The 19,740-nt window shown below is 31.7% G+C and overlaps 1 protein-coding gene across 2 annotated transcripts in view; it reads left to right on the plus strand.

Annotated features, from left to right (window-relative positions):
* LOC132920518 (Kruppel-like factor 1) overlaps window positions 1–19,740 on the plus strand; it is a 90,687-nt gene that overhangs the window by 43,260 nt on the left and 27,687 nt on the right. Inside the window, exon 2 of one of the 2 annotated variants that reach the window (XM_060982974.1) lies at window positions 2,166–2,219. In XM_060982974.1, the coding sequence (XP_060838957.1) occupies window positions 2,166–2,219 (54 nt within the window). Of the gene's footprint in view, window positions 1–2,165; window positions 2,220–7,506; window positions 7,672–19,740 lie in introns of those variants that run through there. The other variant, XM_060982975.1, reaches the window with a different exon arrangement.

Below are 19,740 nucleotides of genomic sequence, written 5' to 3' on the forward strand. Positions count from 1 at the left end.
TATATATCGATGCCGCGTTATTATCGTACAGCTGGTTTAATTATACGTTTACATCGGACTCGCGTTTGTTATTAATACGTCATGTTTTATTATAATATATTTTAATTCATTTCCTATGTGTGCGGATGAATAGCTAGTGTGCGGCCGTAACGTTTTCGAGATATTTGAGGAATTTTGTTATTGAGTCAAAAAACACGAAAGGAACATGATATTTTTTTTTTTTAATTATTTAGTGTTGAATAACAACTAGTCTTTACTACATATAACTATATTATTAAAGTATACCGACTAGTTGAGACTGCTTAGATGATAAATAAATATTAAAAAAAAAAAAAAAACATTTTTTTTTAAATTGATTTAGGAAAATATGACAGTTGATGTGATAATAACGTCCAAGACGAAAATATAGTTGACTCGTTCATTACAAGTTACAACAATGTTAATTCAAATTAATAATTTTAATAAACGATTTAATTTTATTAGCATTAATGCCAATTAACTGATCGGTTCGTGAAAAATCGTTATAGAATTAATAATTATAGTAATTATTCGAATGGCATAGTTATACCACTCGCACACATTGATTATGATTATAGTGACAAACGGATAAATCAATATATGTTTATTTCTCAATTTAATAATAAGTAATGGTAATCTTACTCAAGGATGTAATTTCGGTACGAGAAAACCGGTTAAGGATTGATTGATCCTGATACTGCTATTATCATACAATGTAAACGTATAATATAATACTTATACCTACACTTTTCTGTAGTTTTTCTGTTATTACTTGACTTGTATATAATTCGTAATATTATGTACTTTGGATTTTCTTTAAAATTGTATATTATATAATATTTTGAATTAGGCACCTCGGGCGTTATGAGATATCTCGTTACATATTTTAATCATATCCTTATTATGATACGCTACGGCGATATCATTATTTCAGCGATGAAGTAATGTATATATACTATATATATATTATATTTTGTATAGGTACTTAATATCTACCTTATGACGACGAGTAATGAGTATCCGAATTGACTTCGTTTAATAATAAAGTTTATGATGGCGATGATAGGTCATTACGTAAAATAATAGACGATGGTGGAAAATATTATGATACAAGTTATTGTTGGGGAGAAGGGAAAATCGACGAATAGTGATAAATTGGACATCATACCTGCGTTTTCAGTCCAAGTCCCGAAAACACGTGGCTCTCTTTAAATTCAAAATAAAACATTTCTGAATAGTTTTTTTTTTAAAACAAAACACATATTATCTAAATTAAATAATAGAAACATTTAAAAAAAAATAAGAAAATAAATATATTAAATATATTTTTAATATGAAAATATTATTCTCGAGGGTTTCGTGAGCTTTTTTACAGGAAATTAAATTCAAAGCAATTGTACTCGTCAGATGGATATTGCCTATATTATTATTTGCAGAGGTGCAACCAAGGGGATTTCTCCCTCCTCGAGACAATAATGTATGGAGTATATATTTTATTTAGCTTTGAAAATAATATGGATAATTTATCAAATAATAACGATTTTACAGTGAAAGTTTACATTGTTATAACCAACATGATGACACAACTATTAAGAATATTTATTCCCTTGAAAAAATCCTGCAGGTTGGTCTACCGATTATTTGGTTATAAATCTTAATCTTATTATCGTATAATAATATTTTATTGAATATATATCGTATATTATCGTATACTTACGTTTTCATTCCAAATTAATATCCAACACTAACCGTTTAATTAAAAATACGGCTTCCCTTTCTATTCCCGATTACTCTTTTCGTCTGCAAAAACGCAACTGGAATCATAATTTATTAAGCTAATAAATAAATAATTTAATGAGATACTACTACCAATGGGCGATTTCCTCTTCGTGCCGTTCACTCCTCTTACGAGTGGATATATAATATCATCATAATATTAATAATTGTACAGAGTGATGTCTTGTCTTACATATTTGTAATATTAAATAAAAAATAATAATAATAAATGCTTATAGAGATACCTGTTTCTATAAAGACGTAGGTACCTATCTAATATTATATTAAATGGCAAATTTTTGCGGACGAATAATTAAATGTGTACCTCTATATACAAGAGATTAAAATCGTTCGTACCTTGTTTGTTACAGATGGGCACCGGCATGGATCATAAATCTACTTGGTACTGCAACGCGGCGAACAAGGTAAAACATTTAATAATAATAATAATAATAATAATTACGATGATGATGATAATAATAATAATAATAATATAATGTAATAACGACGATAATAATATTATAATGATATAAATCGCGCGGTGGTTATTTTTTATAATATTGTTATATTGTTATTATTTTTGAATGGACAAATCCCGCGGGGAAACCAGTTTGACCGAATGCGGGTAGTTCGATTAATATTTAAATATTCGGTTCGCGCTAGGCGACGGCGGGAATTGATTAGGATCCAGATATCATTAAGCGTTCCGGGGGGAAACCGATACTTTATATGTTATTACACGATATTATATCTGTGTGGAGGTTTTTTCCCCGCCGTGGTGAAAAAAGAATAAAAAAAACTGATATATTCATATATACATAGGTAATACATATAATATGTTTGTTTGTGTGTGTGTGTGTGTGTGTGTATAAAATATAAATTACATTACATTCGTGATTAAACGTACCGGTTTTCCATTAGAGTTTTTCGAGAAAGAAAAAAAAAACAATATCCCTCCTCCGCTAGGTATATACCTATTAGACCGAAGTGACCTAAGTGCCGTGTCTGTAGCAGCAGCAGCAGCAGCAGCAGCAGCTGAGGGTGACAACCGACCGGATTTATGACGACTCTGTTACGTGTAGTATATATACTTGTATATCATGTGTTATTATATTATATACTACCAGAGGTCGGCGAAATAATATTATATACATTTCGGACGGTAATAATTGAAAACACGTCGCCCGTAGGTAACCGAAGGGCTTTTTCTCGTTTATAAACGGATTTGTAATTATCTGCAGCAGCCGTATAATAATAATGTGATTCGATTATAAAGTTGTATTTTTTTTTTATGTTTTATTAATACTACTATCGCCGTTATAAACGTATGCACACACACACACGCACGCACGCACATATATATGTACAGGGTGATCCATTTGACCACATACATTTCCAAGTGGTTTTTTAATGTTTATAAGTGTTGAAAAATACGAAAAGAAATGTTTTTATAACTTAAGTTTCAGAGTATATAGCTATATCAGTAAATATATCGAATATGCCGATTACGTAGTTTAAATAATTTTTTGTTAATGTAATAACAGTGTATATGTGTGAGCAGAGTGAATTAGCGAGAGATACCCTACCAAAAGTTGTGGTTAATTACTATAATTTTGATTTAAATTTGAAATATTCATCGGTAAAAAAAAAACCCTATTTACTGAATATTTGATAATGTTATTACTTATACACCAATATTTCAAGAACATTATTCTCAGCTTCTAATAGTTATAAACTAAGAATACGTAATGGTGTCATAGAAGAAAAAAAATCTAAAAATCACTATGTTACAAATTACTAAATTGTAAATAAATCTGTATAAATCTTTGTAATTATACTAATTTGTTGTTTGAATTTTGTCAATTAAATGGATCACCCCGTACATTTAAATAATTACATTATGCGAGTATATACGAGTATATGTATTGGTACGTAATATATATTTTACGTCATTCGGGACAGTGATGATAATATCATTAATAAGATGCCTCCGATGCGGCGGCAACGGCGGTTATCTGTCCGGGGGCAACCGGCAGCAGTTTCACCCCAGTAAATAATAAATATTATAATATAATATGTAATATTATTTGTTAATAAAAAACTAAAAACAAAACCAAAACGTATATATATAAATAACAATGACAGCGGTCGTGTATAATATTTATTATTATAATACCGTCGTCGTCGTCGTGTAATGTTTAATGCGACGCGATTGGCTGCCGTTTCGATTTTTTTTCGGACGCGTGCGCCCAGAGGCGACGAGTGACGACCCACGCGCATGGAATCGTATTACAATTATTTACGGACGCATCGAAACTTATCGAAGTCGGAATATTATATTATATAGCGGCGGCCGGTCCGGTGACAGGACGCACGAGGAAAACTCGTCTATATAATATAACACACATTACGAGTAATACCTATTTATATATATATATATATGTGTGTGTTCAAACCTCGCTATAGACAACCACCGTGTCGTTATTACGACTCGAACGTGTTTTCGCGTGTTAGATTTATGATAATAATATGATATTATTTATCATAATGAATATAATGCACACACACACACACACACACACACACACATATATATATATACGTTATTATGGCTAGTTAGTAGGTATATAGGTATAGGACTCGATAATCCTTGTCGATTTGATATGATGATATATTTTAATCTCGTATATAGATATCGATCCAACAGTGTCGTTATAACTTTATAAGCTCGTGATGTCGATAACAGTATATTTTGATATTTTAGTTTGAATCGAGTTTGCGCACTTACACACCGTTCGGCATCGTGTCGTTTTTCCGATATTTATTTGTACACACATCATATAGTAAATTGTCTACAGGTACTCGTTGCTAATATTATGCATTATTCGTGGGGAGTGGTTTCTGGTCAATCTCTCTTTCTGAAATTTCTTTAAATTTTTAAATATATGATATGAAACTATTATGATAACAATCGTTTTTAATTTTATTATAATAACGGGTTTTTTTTTTAAAATAAATAAATTAAACACATATTTATATATGATCATCTTTATTTTTTTTATTTTCTTGGATTATTCTCAATAAATATTTAAATTATATTACCCAATAGGTACAGCAATCACTAAGAATAATAATATTTTATATATAGATTATTTACATTATTTTCTAACAACAACATACGAGAGAGCGTGTATATAATAATATTATATACAGCGATATTATAACGAGCTTTAGAATTATTTTTTATTTTATTTATAATAATTTCATAACAACAACAATGAACAAATATGTTTACTTTTCGACAAATCCACGTAATATTATTATACTATAGGCTGTAAGATCCAGATTTTTTTATCTATTCGTGAAGATTTAAATCGTTTTAGGATTCGTATTTTTTACTCGAATGCACATTATATAATCATCATATATTACGTCAATCACATTTTATTAATTTTTGAATTATTTTACTATTTCATTTATATTCATAGTACGCGTTCAGCCTTTAACCTACCGTACGTAGGTATAGGTATATTTCTGAAAAAAATTAAAATACTCCGCCTCCCGTTCGAAGTTTACGAGTATTTTTCGCCCGTTTCCAAATTCAACCGGCGATGTCTTATTAAAATATTTGCACGTAGTTTAAAGCGCTTCGCAAGAGTATTATAATATTATATATAGGCGTATGCGAATTCGTTGCAAATCGCGCTGTGACAACACACCGTGACATTGTACAACGGCGACGACCATTGCAGCGCGTCGAAAGTTTAACTTTGTTCGCCGCGCGTTATCATTCACGAAACGCCCTGTATATAACATGTGTTATACACGCTGTACACAATCGATTAGGAAACACGTATGTACATGCGCGTATTTTATTATACAGCCGTATAGGCGCTCGTACGTCCTTGTGTCCGCATCCGTTCGCGGAAAAACGGTAAATACATCAAACCGTTTCGCGTCGTTGATGCGTATACTATACAATATATTATTGTTGTACGTATGTGTATATAAACGCGTACGCCATGTTCGAATAGTATGGTATGAGCAATTTGCAGGAAACGCTTGTGACATATTATCATATTATCGTTTATTTTATTTTTACATTTTATTACTTATGTACATTTAATACGACGTGCAAATAATTACGTTGTGCGTGGTAAGTATCTATACGAGTACCTACCTCTACACACACATATATATATATATAGGTATATAATACTCGTCTATTAAAAAAAAAAAAAAAATAGGCAATTTTTTACGACCTCGCAATGGACTCGCAGACGTGTTTAATACACTGTTTATGTATACGACACATCTATACGTTATAATGATATAATTATTATTCGGACGCGAGATTTTAACGATAAACGACATTCGTATAGCTGCAATGGTATCAATTTATTATACGAACCACCTGTAGGTATGACCGACCTGTTGTACACGACGTATTTTACGCGCGTGCTGCGTGTAACGAGTGAATCACGATTATGACGTATCGCTGAAAGCTATATAAAATGGAAGAAGCGTATTTTATTATGTACAACGGATTTCGATAAAGTTAACATCGAAATCGTCTAAACATGTGTCCTGTCATAACTGCCATAGACGGAGATTTAGGCAAATTTTAGGAGGACTTTTTATTTTTTACACAATATATACAAGTTAGGTTAAAAACTATGATTATTAATTCTAAATAGAAAAAAAAAATTCGTAGAACCATGCCACCTGTTCATGATATAAATAGGTATTTGTATTCTTTCAATTATAAATATTATTACCTATTGTGTAATAAACAAAAATAATTCATAAAATATTTGGATGAAAGTTAATAGTACCTATAATCAAACAATATATAATATTTCTTTACAGGTTTAGCAAATGATTAAAAATTTGATGTAGGTACCTTTTTAAATATGCTTAATGGTTGGCTTTAATATAGTAAAATTATTTAATTTATCGTGTAATTTGAATCGTGTAAAATATAAACAAATCATACCAATTATATTGCGTGTAAAACAATATTCACGAAAAGAGGAAATTAAAATTTTTTAATAATTTGGGTGGCCAAGCTCAGATAAGCTCATTCCAATAACTAACAATGTACGTAGCATTTATACTCGGTGATAGGTAGGTACTATTTGTTGTATATTAAAATCTATAGGTATCACACGGACGTCAATCATTATATTTTATTACCGAAAGAGATACACGCTAATGAACTACATATATCAATATAATCATTATAATGATATACTATACTCGTATTATAATACTGTATATATCATATTGTTCATATTCATTATATACAACGCTACTTCTGGAATCCGTTGACCGTTATATTGTGTTATAATGTTATATTATGCACGCATTTGCACTGCAGATATCCTTTTGCCCGGATGGGTACATTCGTGATAATAATTAAGAATATCATAATTAATAATGCAAAATAAGCAATAAATATTGCCATAGTATGGCGATAGCATATAATAATACGATGGCCTTATTTATCACTCATAATTATAGTTCAACATCTAAATGCATTTGATTGCAATTATAATATTATACGGATATTAGGTTTGATTTTTTTTTTATCTCTTGTATAAACGCAATATGTTTTCAAACGTAAAAAATAATGTACACAATATATTCATATATTAGTAATATATACTTTTAGAATACATCGAAGCTCACAAATGCAATCATTGCCGCAGGCAGCCAGTGTGTATTTTTAATAATTTATTATTAATTAATTATATTATTTTTTCAAAAATGTTTTACCTCATTTCAATTAGTTTAATAATGTATTTAGAAAACAGAAATGCGATTTTACGATGTTGATTTTACATTTTAATTAGGGAAATTCGATAAAACTTATATGTAAGTACCAATATTTATACTTAAATTATATTTAATTTATCATAAAATATTCATACTATTTTTATAGGAGTATAGTCTATAATACGTATAATTCTCACGGTGCTTAAATTACAATGTGATACAAATTATATATATTTATATCAATGATTTTCGATTTCTATAGATTGCATTTTTTTTTGTATTTTTTGGTTGATGTAGTGGGCAACTTGGTCAAAAGTTTTAATTGAAAGACGATTGTGTTACAGTCGTCTTATAATTGTTATGAATATACCTATGTTTTTCGTATCACAAGTTTTTTAAGAATACTTTTATAGTATATACATTTCGTTTTCTGCAAGAAGTGATAGTTAGTATCTATCAATTCGTAAATGCAACGCACCTGCTTAAATTGTATTAGTTATAGTGATTTACGATTGTAATATTGGTATTATAATTAATAATAATAACATATTATTATTTATTTATACAAGTATACTATTTGAATCAATATACAAATGTTATCAAGTAAATTTTATCTCAAAATGATTTTATTATATTATCGCCAATAACGAACAATATAATATTACACTTTGCAGTAGAAATATCAATAAGAATAATATTATGATATCATGAACCAATTTCAATGTAATTTATTTTAAAATATAAAACTATATATTCAAAAGACTGTATATAGTCTGTAAGTACACATTTTGATTTATAGTAAATATTAAAAATTAAATATAAGAATAATTTTTTTTTTTACTTAAATTAGGTATACCTTATACGTAGGTATACGTATATTTTTCACTATTTTTCACGCTTAAAAAAACTATTTAGACCTTGACGATAAAAAAACTGCCTCCGCCCCCTCCCACCATATTCCGCACGTGTAGTACAATTTTTACAAATATGTATATATAATAATAATTATACTTGTAGGTACGTTTGTAATTTTTCTGTTGTACACCGACGGTGGGCGTCTTACGGCGCACGCGCTTAGCGAAAACAATACCCCCGGCTTTTCAACCATGCCGACTATTAATAAACATAACGCGGTGCGGATGGATAATTACTGTGGTAAAAATTTTAGCATAACGGCGAGAACCGGTCTTGAGAGAAGATATTATATAGGTATATATATATATATATATATATGAATATTAAAAAAAAAAGTGTCGTGGGCGGTCAATGGCATTTCAAAATGAAAATAACTATTCTTCCGAAACGCGTCGACGAAAAGTTTGACAAACGTCCGAAACGTAGGTATAATAATGATTATATAATCGTATGGGCTAAGAAAATATATATATTAAACAATTCCATATTTGTATTGTATTCGTGTGTTTATATCGTTACACGTTATATATATATATATATATATTTCGAGCGAAACTATCGAACACTATATTCTGTCCGTCTTCTGTACACGCGCATTTCATATTGTATATGTATAGAGGTACCTATACGCATATTATAATACGTATTACATTATAATATTATGATGATGGTGGTTAACCAGTTTTTCCGTAGAAGAGCATATTACTCAGGTACGGGCTACAGAAAGCGTGTGGGTCAAGGTGTAACGTGGCGCGCGTATAGCGGTAGGCAGGTACGACGCGCGGGGAAAAAATAAATAAATTCGTTTTTTTAGTGTTTCGTATATTATTCATGCGTTTTCCGAGATCTAAATTATTGTCGCCCTACACCACTTAAACCGATTGTTTACACCTATAAATATTTTTTTCCCGTGGACGGGGGAGGGAAAAGTAAAGAAATTATGATAATGGCCGAGTGCCACCGCAGGAAATCACCTCGGCCTACAACGTATATTTACATTATTTTCGTTTTATTGCTAGTCGGTTATTATTATTATTTTTGTCTAAACCGTTTTTCTATTGCTCCGACGTGACATTTTTTCGGTTTCATAATTCGCCCTCTGGTCATAAATTATGTCAGTAAACCAAATAAACGTCGTTTTAATTTTGGCTACCTAAAAAGAATACGATATTTTATACAAACGTATTTTCTGGTCCCGGTGTAAATAACCATTACCGCGGTCTAAAAGTCCAAAATATGTCTCGTAAAATTTTAGAAACGAATGATATAATCTCCCTCTCAATCGATATCATACCGTATAGCTAGTACCTACGAGCCGTGTAAAATTACTGTCGCCCATATTATATACACTGTACGAGAACTTATAATGTTACAGGATCCTCAGATAAAAGAGTAAACGAGCGACTGGTGACTCGACTATTATTGTAATTATTTTACACGATTGTTATTACCGTACAGATGTATAATAGCTATTGGCTATGCAGTTATAATAAATTAACGCACGCGCATATCCGGCGCTCATTACAGTAAGGTCGAAAACCAAAATTGTTTGTCCAGAAGATTATTTAAATGAGAAAAAACACAATAATTATAGGGGCCCCGGGTGACTAGTTACGTTATTATCATTTTTGTTATTTTCTTTTTTTATTATTATTATTATTTCTTTTTGTTGTTCCTCTGCTTCAGTGTTTTATCGTTTAGAGGGCATAACTCGTTTGTTCGTTTATTCAAATTATACTACCGGAGACGAAAAGCTATAAATACACAAATCGTGAACCTGCATTGCTGTACAGCTTTTTTTTTTAAAAATTGACAACTATTTAAATACAACAATATATTATTTTAATATTATGCGGCGTATTCCAATAATGTCATATGCAGCGATTGCTGTCGTGTATGTGTATATACAGCACTGAAATGAAATAATATTCCGTTCGAAATTATATCTGAAACGAAATTGGCATGGAAACAACGCTATAAAAAGACGTAAATGCAAATCCGAACGGAACGCGTGCAAAAAAAAAAATAGAAATAATAATAATAATGAAAACCTAATGGACAAATGCATCGGAGACACATCATTTTAATACGCAATTCGAGATACCGCACGGCGAGATTTGAGTGCCTCCGATGTTTCACGCAGACGTTTACGATTGGAAATTATTCCTTATTAGCATATTATCGCCCGCATCTATTTGATATTTTTTTTTTCTACTTTTTTCAAAAATAAAACATATATTATACAACGTCAGGCTCGTTGGGACGGCAATTTATTATGTCCTGGAGATTAATTTTAGAGCTTTAAGAGTCCGCCGTTAAAATCGGACATTCGACGTTTTACAGACATCACACACACACACACACACACACACACACACACACACACACACATCTATACACGCGTATAAATAATAATAATAATATGCTCGTTTATATATACATACGAGTATATGTAGCTGGTCGTATACGCCGTCGTATCGTAACGTTCTCGCGATCGTCTCGCATAATATGTGAAATCGCAATATCACGAGTCAATCACTTGGAATGCGATAAGTCACGATTACTTGCTGTTTCCGATTATCTACGGTTATAGATTCGAATATACTTCTCGCACGTGTGAACCGTATGTGTGTGTGTGTGTATACCTATACACTATTATAGCCATATAGGTAAAAGACTGCTGTACGTATAGGGAGAGATATAATATGACGCTGTGACAATAATAATAATAATAATAATAACAACATTATTATTATGTTTAACAAGCCCCCACACCACCCTCGTACGGTGTGTCTATGGACTCGGGTTCCCCCCGCGTTCACCTTGTACCTTGCATGTATGCAGTCGTTTGACAAATTACATAATTATTATTATTATTATTATGTACGCTGTTATTATTGTATTTTTGTTTATCCCGACGAAATGCGATGATGTTTCACCACAAAGTTGGTTTTTATTTTATAATTGAGGTCGTAAGTGGGTTTCGCGCGCATGCGAATTGTAGGCGTGTAAGAATTTTATTTACGGACAAAACGTCCAATTTAAACAGTTGTTTTGAAACGCGCCCACCGTAAACGCGCAGCGCAGCAGTTACGTGTTAACAAAAATAATAAATAAATAAATAAATAAATAATAATAATGAAAAAAAATACGGTAGCCAACAGGTATATGGGTTTGTTTCTGACATTATAGGTCGACATACGTATAATTTAATTTTTCGGATTGCCCACGTCCGACTACTACTACAACTACCATATTACACGGTCGCCAAAGACCTATACTTTGCCATTATAATAGTTCGCTACTATACTATGTAAATATAGTAAATATCGGATAAAACGCGCAGTCCGCAGTCGTGTTTGAATCGAATTGGCAATCGATCGGATTTAAAACAATGTGGCACGCAATAATGGGTTTGTGTACGTTATTACCATAGCGACATATTATTGTTGTAACGTGTACCTACGACGACGCGGTGTGCGCACGGTGCACCTATAAGACATTTAGACATTGTACTATATCGCAATACTTGGCGCGTTTTCAAATTTGACATAATATTTTACGATATAAAATATTTTTGTTTCGCTAATCCAGAAAACAGAATGAAAAAAAAGAAAACCACCAGCACGCGAGTTACGTTTATTTTATTCGACCGCCGTCCATATAATAATATAATGTAATAATACGCTGTAGCCGATGTATATAATATAAAAGTAGCACGACCAGACGTTTCCCGGTGCAGGAGGTATATTTTAGCGTTAAATATTATTATTATACAGTTTACTATACAATTCGATATCCGCGCGTACCTGTACGTCTTTAAATATTAATTTTTTTTTTTTCAATAACCGAGAAATATATAAGTGATATAGCTGCACGATACATTACACATCATAATATACAGGTATATATTATAGCGGCGTAGTATTATTAATTTGATAATTACTGTCGTATACACACGCGCAGAACATACACAGCGATTGGTGGCTTAAAAAGTTACCTTGTAAACAGCATTTAAAACGCATTATAATCAAACGTGCGTGCGTCGAACCAATTGCGAACTCGCATACTTAACTATATATACATACATATTTAATGCGTACTTTGGGCTGCTATATATTATATTATATTATTATGTATATATATATATATATATACGCATCGGTCGCGTGCAGATGCCGTTTCGCCCGATTCCAATTCGGTCTAATATATTATATTATTCGACCCGTTGCGCGGTGGTTTTTGCTATTAATATATATATATATATATATATATGGCAGTTATTCTATACGCGCATACCTATGTATAGTGCGGTGTAGGTATATACAAAATATATAATTCGGCTGTGTGTATTACACTACCTGTTGGATTTACGCGTTTCGAGATCATCGGCACACGCGCGGCGGCGGCGGCGTAGATCGAGCTCAGTGATAATTATATCAACAACCCAATTTTAATGGTCCACGACGATAATAATCGCAAGTCCCCCCCGTATCACATGACGTGCGCGGCCGCCTCGTCTACACGTTCCGACATTATACCTAGTAACCTGTGTATACCAGTGTACCTGCAGTATATGTCTCATACGACGTCGGATTGCGCCGTGTACCCGCCATATACGTATATATTATTATTACTCTATACAGCCATATAATATACCGCGTATATGGTGTACCCATAGTGCACACACACACACACACACACAGGTGTATATGGGTACATCTGACGAATATTTATATCTCGTGTTGTGTGTGTGTGCGGCGCGCAGTGTGTATATTATAATATACGCGCGAGTCCCGGGAACAATGAACTCTCTCGCGCGGACCGTATGTATACGTACAACACACACGAGCGTGGGCTAGCTCGGTCGGATGAGGTATATATATAAAAAAAAAAAAATGAAATAAAATCATTTTCGTTCGTGGGTTAGACCGCTCGCGAGTAGATATAGGTACAATAATAATAATAATAACGAAAACAAAATCCGAAGACACGACAACAATAAGAATAATAATGATAAAAAAAAAAAAAAATGGTGCAATAATCGTGTAATTATGTGTGTTATTGTGTGCCGAGCGGACACAATGGATGACGCCCCGAATGTCAAAACGTCCGATTGTCTCAAAGTTCCGATCTTCGGATGAATTACGACATTTCCTCTGCGTTTCATATTATTATTATTATTATTATGTTATACATATATAGGTATAGGTATATGTATGTGTATATAATACTACGTTATATTTATGTGCTCTTATTATTCGCCGAAAATATTATAATATTATCATTCGTTTTGTGTTGCAGTACCGTTTTCGTATACGATATTTTAATACGTGTTGTTTAGCTCGATGTAAACAATAATACAATTTAATATTTTCCCGATCACGAAAACGTTTAAAATGCACGGGTACTATGTATTACGTATAATATATTGTAAATTATTATTCTACAGATTGGATGTCTTGCAAATTTTGAAATACCACGAATTTATAATAATATTATACATAATACGGCGTGTATACACAGCGTCCTATATAACCAGTAGTCAAATATGGATGCATCGATATGAGACTGTATAAATTATTAACTATAGAAATAATTTTCCTATAATATTTTCTACTTTTTAGCATTGCTCATTATATATTATTATGTTCGTATTTTCAAATGCTCGTGGCACAACGATTTAAAATGACAAAGTGGTGGGATGTTTCAACAATCGGTTAATAGGTTTTAATTTTAAAACCAGTTTGGGACTCGTAGTTTCAGAAATTTTAACAAGAAGTTTTTTAGTTTTTTTTTTTTTTTTTTTGGCAATGGAGGCAAGTGGTTTGATGTTTTCGACAAATATGGTTTTCTCAATCAACTGACAATAGTTAATGTATTCGAAATACATTAATTGATCAAATTTAAACACACACAGATATTTATGTATTTAAAAACTGGTTCCACATGACCACATACGTTACAATTGATTAATAAACTCATCAATTCGTTAAATCGAATTCTAAAAGATAAAATTTACGAATGCTACAATAAAAAAAAAAACCAAAATAATTTAAAACTGATGTTTTTTATAATTAATTGACATCTTTAATATTACTGTATACTATACTTTGAATATTATAATATAACCATGAAAATAATTTTAATTGATTCAAAATAAATTAATCAAAATAATGAATATATTATAATTGAATATCATGTATAACATAATTATAAGTTCAGATGACATTTCAATAAAAAATGTGTAAAAAAAAAAAATATTGATGCTTTTGAATATTTAAAAACTTTGTGTCAAATAATTATGATTATTTAAATTTACTTGTAAAACCCGAGAAGTCATTCTGCTATATTGTAGGTGATTTTGATTGTACCTAGTCATTGAGTAGGTCACTGTAATGGGTGTGTTAAGTTTGAATTCAATGACAAATCATTGAATATGGTTAAAAATGATTCAAAACAGAGATCGTCTGTCAACCTATATATAAGTCATCTATAAAATAAATTACTATATAGAAAAGTCGTGTGAACATTTGAAACTTAAGGGTTATTAAAAAATGTATGTGAATTAATTTGCATTATTTTTTTTTTAAATTAGGTGTAAAAAATCTATACGCGAAACCGTAGAGGTATAAAAATATAAATGAATGTAATACATTTTTAACAACTATAAATGTCATGTCTATAAATATTATCTTAGATATAATGGGAAATGTTTGAGATATAATTTTCTCTAAAAAGTTGAAGATTGGAGCATTTTTTTTTATTGTAAAACGTGTCTCTCCTTCTTTAAACTCAAAAAAACACACACACGTACGACGTGCATCATTATAAGACAATATATTATATTCATCATTCCACTTAGAATATCTACTCAGATTATATAATTATAAAGTTAAGTGGACAGAGTATTAACATATATTTAATCGTTTTCGACTCAAATAATAATATGATTCATAACTGTAGCAAATTAAAATTTACTATCGACAGAACAAGTGTAACGAGGAATGCATGAATAAGAAAGAAATCGTTTTTTACACTGATCCTCAACTATAATGGGAAGTGTATACCAAAGTTAATACAACAATAAAACCTACCATTTTCATTACCATTATCTCATTAATAATTATTATTATTGTAAACGAGTTTATTGTTATCCCACACACACACACACATGCTAGTTCAGCGTATACATTACAATTTCTGTTTTTACCTAACTAATAATTAGTTTGTTTTTTTTTTAATTACACCCATTTTTCTGAACAATATTTTTATTGATCTTATTTTAAATTCTAAAGAGGGATATGGACATCCATTGGTTTATAAGAATTTTTCATCTGTTTATCTAGTTCCATAGGTTTGTTTAATAAAGGTACTCATCTGCAACGTTTAACTAATCATAATATACAATACCAAATACAGAAATTGTATTTTCTTAGATTAAACGATCAATTTTTTTGGATTTTCAAATAAATTCAAAAATAATTGGTGAAAATAATGAAGGATTACATTTATATAATATTAAAACTTTGAAAACATTACACAAAGAAAATCATGATAACATTCATAACAATAGTTGACATTTTTTTGTTAAATAGTGTGCGTCGCTTAAAAACGTATTCGAAATTCAATGATTTATTAATAACCGCCTCGGTGGTCCACCCGATCCGTGCACATATCTCAGTTTTTTAATTATACCCTTGATTCGTGTATTTTTAATACAAATTTCAGGTTTTGTAACTGAAACATTATAAATCGTCTAGGCGCATTATATTATACACCTATTATAAACAATAAGTTATAACATCGACCTCTATACCTCAATATTTTAAAATACGGTTTATAGTAAATCAATATTATTTGTTATTTATTGCGAGTGTAATAGTATTAAATACTATTAAATCATTTTTAAATTACACGCATAATAATTTCATAACATAATAGTACCTGTACGTGGAAATTTAAATACTCGATAATATACTGCTGCATAACTGCAGTCGCGCGTACAGCATCGCATCATCCGTTTCATTTTCACTTTATAATATTATATCGCAGTGGAATATACCCATATTTTTTACAACTCCCGGCGAATACGAAATCGAATCTGTGCAGACAATCTGTGCTAAAGTTGCGTTATACCGTATAATATGTAGGTAGTGCCTATTTGTGTTTTATTATGCCTATACGTACACATTGTTCTCCGCAGTCCGCAATATAATATTCACTATCATAAATCGCGCGTTGTGTAGTGCGGTCACGAAACGACGGCGGCGGCGTTCGTATATTTATGTTTTAATACGGTGCTATACCAATAATAATATTATTTATGTATATATAACACTATAATATACAGTATAATATTGTAAATCGGATCTAATATTATTGCCTATTACCTATATTACCTATGTTAGGTATATACCGCAGTGCAGTCGGCACGAAAATCGCCGCCGCACAATTACTATGACGGCAATTTGCATTTATCTCCGCGGGAACGCGCATTTTTTTTCTCCGTTTTCAAAACAGGTTGTATTCGTACGTATCGCGCTATTATAATAACATACGTTATACAGGCGTTATAGGCAGCGTACTGTATGGGCACGGACAGCGATCCGATCGAGTCGTATCGACTTTTAGCCACACGTTTCTCCCGCGCGCGCGCGAGTCACTTTATGGATCGGTTGCGCTTTGGCGTTTACTACGGCGAGTCGCGTCGGCTATTATACATATATATATATATAATATGCATTATATTATTGTCTTTATATATATATATACATATTGCATAGGCGCATTTTATATAGGCACATCCAATTAGTCGTGTGGTTTTTCGCACGCCGGCGTAACACCCGGCCCGGCCGATAAAATCGTTCTCGCGTTTGCGTTTACACTGCGCAAATGTCGCGCGCGTCTTTCGCAACCACTTGTCGGCGCGTTCTAAATTACGCGCGTTCGTAGCGGCCTCTGCAGCGACAGCGGCTTGCATAACGCGTGCGCGGGTAATATAATATTATTATATGGGTAAGCCTACTGACTGTACATATATATATATATATATATACTGTATAGGTAGACGTATCGTAGGTACCTACGACGAGAAGAAGGTCACAGCCGTCGTGCCGCAACAGGAAACCATAGATCTATAAAGCGGCGACATTCCGTCATTGTCGTCGTCGTCGTCGTCGGCGGTTTTATTAACCCCTTTCTGTCACCGCGAGACGGCGTTTATTTATACGTTACATATATACGTATTACTCATTTTCACAAGCACATGCGCACTATTATAGGACATGACTATAATATGTATAACAGCTTGTGCGATTACGCGAGACGTTTTCCGAGCTCAACGCGTCGTGTTATTTGAGCACGAAAGTCCACGAGTGCCTGTACGATGATAATCGCGCCGCGTGTGACACTAACACGACACGATTTTGCGGGAGAACAGTTTTAATTTTTCAAATATTTATCTAGCAGTCATTGGCAGCGTAGGTAGGTTCGATTAGGTATATCGCACGAGGTCCATATAGAATATACAATTTATACTGCAAGTGCTATAATGTTTTTAGGACGTGATATTTTTTCACTGTGTCTAGATCTGACGACAAACATTTAATTTGAACAAAAAATAGTAGTTTCGACTGTTAATATTTGACATTCGGCTCATAAAATAATTTCGAGAACAATAAAACACACTAAAACATAATACCTACTTAAATTATTTACGTCAATATAAACATAAATAAGCGTACACAATGTACACATAATATTTCCAGACTTGTTATTATTGTCGAAAACAAAACAATATAATATACATAGACTTTTTGAGACAAATAAAATATTTCACTGTCATCTTATACCTATATGAACGCATTACTATAGTTGTATAAAATTCGTCAAGAAACATATTATAATGTTAATTTTAAATTATCGTGTCCACGTTTTATAAAAGTTAATAACAAATTAACAATTTTTAGTGTGCCAAACAACTAACAAGACCTCGTATTTCAACAACTATAAGTAGTAGAAAATTTCCACTTGCCGCACACGTCAAATAAATTTTTAAAGAAAAAAATGTATTTAATAGTTGGAATGTAATATTCAAATATTATATATTATATTGCAATATATAGCCGAGTGCGCCATTTTATTGGCAAGAATATAAATGATCAATAAGCGATGGACATTGACTGAAAACAACACTTTCGTATTCGGTTAGTTTTTTAAAAAGGAGAAAAATAATATTGCATCATGCGACGTGTTCGTTTCTATAATATACAAATGGTTTTTATTTTCGTGTTCCTATTAATTTTCATAAGATTTATTTTTATCTTTTAGCTGATGGTAAATTAATGACGTAAAACTTGTTTCGATTTTACCGCAGTTTCGATAGATACATTTCTATACGATCTTGCAGGAACATAATAAATAATATATAATGCGTTATTTTATACACTTCAATCGCGTGCTATAGGTATAGACTGCAAATGACAACGTTTAATTTGATTTAATTTAAGACGTATATTGACTAGGAAATTATTACAACACCAGAGCTAAGTGCGGGGTGCTTTTCGATATATTTTGTCTATAGGCAACGATACGATCTCGATAGTTCTCCGGGCGGATTTTTTTCATTATTAATTTTCCCGTAAACCAGATGGCCTTTTAAGCGATGAGATATTCAAGTAGCTGCGTGGTGGTCCTAATAATACGTGCAACTTACTATATGATATAGTAATAATTCGTTGTCCACTAAAAAACAGTGTACATACACTATGAATCATTACTTATTTAGAAGTAATCTAAAAAGGCCTCGAGTTACGAAAAGTATACCTAAATTTATATATCACGAAAACCTGTATGATTCTGATGAATCGACTTTACCCGGAGGATGTGCAGTAAATATCCAATCGTTCGGTTCTTTCTTTAATATAATTTTATTTTATGTACGCACATACGGTTGAATGTTATTCGACGAATGACTAAATACTCGCGTATTATACAGTCGTTATATACCAATACGAAAACGAAACATTCACAATCAGCCGTGTTATATTGTATATGTGAAAATAATAAATGTAATTAAAATAGCGCCCGGTTCGTTTGTAATACCTACCTAATTAATATTGTGCCCGTGTGAGTGTTTTTCGTAGTTGTAAACGTATACCTGTGCCGTATACGATAATGTAATTTGTCAAAAATCAAAGTTGAAAAAAAAAGGCAGAACGCCTCAGGCGAGACAGACGTCGGCCTGTCTCC

The sequence above is a fragment of the Rhopalosiphum padi genome, chromosome 2, assembly GCF_020882245.1.
Source record: "Rhopalosiphum padi isolate XX-2018 chromosome 2, ASM2088224v1, whole genome shotgun sequence".
NCBI classification, from domain to species: Eukaryota; Metazoa; Arthropoda; class Insecta; order Hemiptera; family Aphididae; genus Rhopalosiphum; species Rhopalosiphum padi.